Raw genomic sequence first — 2,720 nt, 5'->3', positions numbered from 1 at the left:
ACATGGCGGAATTGTACCACTCAAGTGATTGTTGGATAGACTAAGGACAGCAAGGAAGATGGCATTGCAGATTGAAGAAGGGATTTCTCCACTGAACTGATTTTCTGAAGCAGTATAGATTAAAATATATGGTAGTGGGATGGAAATAGAACCAGAAAAATTATTCCTTTTCAATTCCAACAACATAAGAGAAGTGAGGTTAGAGAAACAAGATGGGATTGCACCATTCAACCTATTATTTGACAAATCCAGGAAACTAAGGTTGGTGGCTTTGCAAATTGAAGGATGGATATTTCCACTGAGTTGATTATTTGAAGCACTAAATTGGCATATTGATGATGGCAACCTTGGAAAGGATAGATTGAACAAGTTAGAATCAAGATAGAGATTTTTCAAATTTGGCAAATTGAGGAGAACCTGCATTCCTGAGGACAACAAGTTATGAGAAAGATTAAGGTGCCTCAAAGCACCCAATTCAGAAAACCACTTGGGAATGTTCCCATGAATTTGAGTATTTGAAAGGTCTAGATAGTCCAAGTTCTTCTGATATCTCAAAAAGTAGGGAAATTTTCCCAATTTACAAGAACCCATTTCAACTCGAACAAGATTCTTGGAACTAATACTAGTAGACTCTATCAAAAGTTGATTGTTATTGGAAATGTCTAACCATGTTAGACTTTGAACTCTCAACAACATGTCTAAATCCAAAACCCCACTCAGATTGTTGGACCCCAATGCTAAATATGTAAGATTGAGTTGCCTATAAATAGAATCAGAGACTCCACCTTGCAAGGTGTTGTTACTTAAATCAAGAAACTCCAAGGAGTTGGATTTGAAATCCCTCATCAAAGAAGAGAAATGATTATGAGAGAGATCCAAGTAGTTTAAACGAGGTAATGCATACAGCCAAGAGGGAATGGGACCAGTGAGTGAGTTGCGTTCCAAGTCCAAATGAATAAGATTTGAAAGTGCATCTGAATCAACATTTGTGGGTAAATGACCCGAAAATAAGTTAGATGAAAATGTCATGTTGGAGAGGTGGGTGAGGTTGAAAAGAGAATTGGGTAGGTGACCCATGAAAGAATTCATATGAATTCTGAAATTAGTTAGCTTTTGAAGTTTGTTCCATGTATTGGGGAGTTGACCATTGAACTTATTTACAGAGAGATCAATGTTAGTGAGTTGTGTAAGGTTTCCTATTGATTTTGGAAGTCCACCAGTGAATTTGGAGAATGAAAGGTGTAAAGATATCAAGGACTTTGCATTACCAATGGAATAAGGGATCTCTCCTGAAAAATTAGTCGAACTAAGACTCAAGATTTCAAGTGATTCACTCAAATTAGACATGGGCAAACGCCCCTTCAATTCATAATTATAATCAAGTTGTAACACACGCAAATTTGGAAGACTGAAAATATATGGTGGAAAATTCCCTCTCAACCCACATGAAGAAAGAGAAAGAGAAGCTAAAGAAAGAGAAATGTTGATGAAAGAAGTGGGTTTGATGTCATGGAGGAATACATGAGAAAGTGCAAGATCCTTTAGATTAGTTAGATTATGAAGAAGCTGATTCATAACTATGTCTGAGAAACTGAGATAATTCCCGGATAGGTCAAGAGAAACAAGCTTAGACAAGTATGATATTTCTATTGGAACATCTCCTATGAGGTAAGACCAGGAAAGATCCAAAGCCCTCAAGTCTTTAAACGTTCCAAATGAGGGTGAAAATTCAGATAAAATAGAGTTACGAGAAAGATTCAAGGTTTGAAGGTGAGAAAGGGAAAAAAGGGAGCTGTTGGGATGAAGAACTCCAAGAAGCCGACTGCAGCTGAGGTCAAGCCCCACGACATGACCTTCTCCTTCCTCGTCGCATTTCACGCCATCCCATGAACAGCAATCTTTGGTTTGGTTCCATGTCTCTGTCTTTGGATAAGCTTGTTTCTTAAGCTCATCATTGCAACTACTTGATGCAGATTCATTCAAGGAAAAGGCTTTCTTGAACTCCAAAAGGGCAAGGCTTTGTTTGGGATCACATAGATGATGAGAGTTTACAAGAGAATTGAAAAGAAAGATGAGGAAGATACCGCCGACTTGATAGAGCATCATCAGCAATGCCATTTTGCTTTGGTGTTGTACGACTTTTGCTTTGGTGTTATAAACAAGATGGTTGAGGGCTTTTAATTCTTCACCAAAGTGTCATCAATCATAATTAATGGACTGAGTAGTGGAATTTGAATCCTCAACGACGATTAAAAGTAAGCATTGGCCAATTATTAGTGAACATACTAATAGAGATTTATTAGATTTATTGAAGTGCAGATGAGATGATTGAATTATGAAGAGCAAAAAATGCTCCATATTTATACAGAGAATACAAAAGATATTCAGAAAATCTACCTAAAAAACCAGTAAACAAATCAAAATAAAATCTAATCAAATCAAAACTAAATAAAATAAAAAAACTAAATCTAACTCCTAACGGAGATTTAATTAGATGTTAACTGACAGCAATCTAAACAAATACGTGATCTTTAACCCTCCTCCTTGTTTAGATGCTGCGAACTCCAAACTTTTTTTCTGAACACCCATCTTGCTCCAATTATTTTTCTGTTTAGAGGTCGATCAACCAACTCCCAGATTTTGTTTTTCTCGATCACTGAAAGCTCCTCCTCTGACAGGTGCATCATCAACCAAAGCATCTTGTCGTTCATCTTCAGACT

General features: G+C 36.9%; 1 protein-coding gene across 2 annotated transcripts in view; it reads right to left on the bottom strand.

Annotated features, from left to right (window-relative positions):
- The window catches only part of LOC111456418 (receptor-like protein 12), a 4,798-nt gene extending 2,687 nt beyond the window's left edge, over nucleotides 1-2,111 (bottom strand). Inside the window, exon 1 of one of the 2 annotated variants that reach the window (XM_023098268.1) lies at nucleotides 18-2,111. In XM_023098268.1, coding sequence (XP_022954036.1) covers nucleotides 18-2,106 — 2,089 coding nt within the window. In that variant the 5' untranslated portion in view covers nucleotides 2,107-2,111. The remainder of the gene's footprint in view (nucleotides 1-17) is intronic. The other variant, XM_023098269.1, reaches the window with a different exon arrangement.
- Between the last annotated feature and the right edge of the window lie 609 nt (nucleotides 2,112-2,720).

This window comes from Cucurbita moschata, unplaced genomic scaffold (assembly GCF_002738365.1).
Source record: "Cucurbita moschata cultivar Rifu unplaced genomic scaffold, Cmos_1.0 Cmo_Scf00018, whole genome shotgun sequence".
Taxonomy (NCBI): domain Eukaryota; kingdom Viridiplantae; phylum Streptophyta; class Magnoliopsida; order Cucurbitales; family Cucurbitaceae; genus Cucurbita; species Cucurbita moschata.
This window is presented reverse-complemented; position numbering and strand designations above follow the sequence as displayed.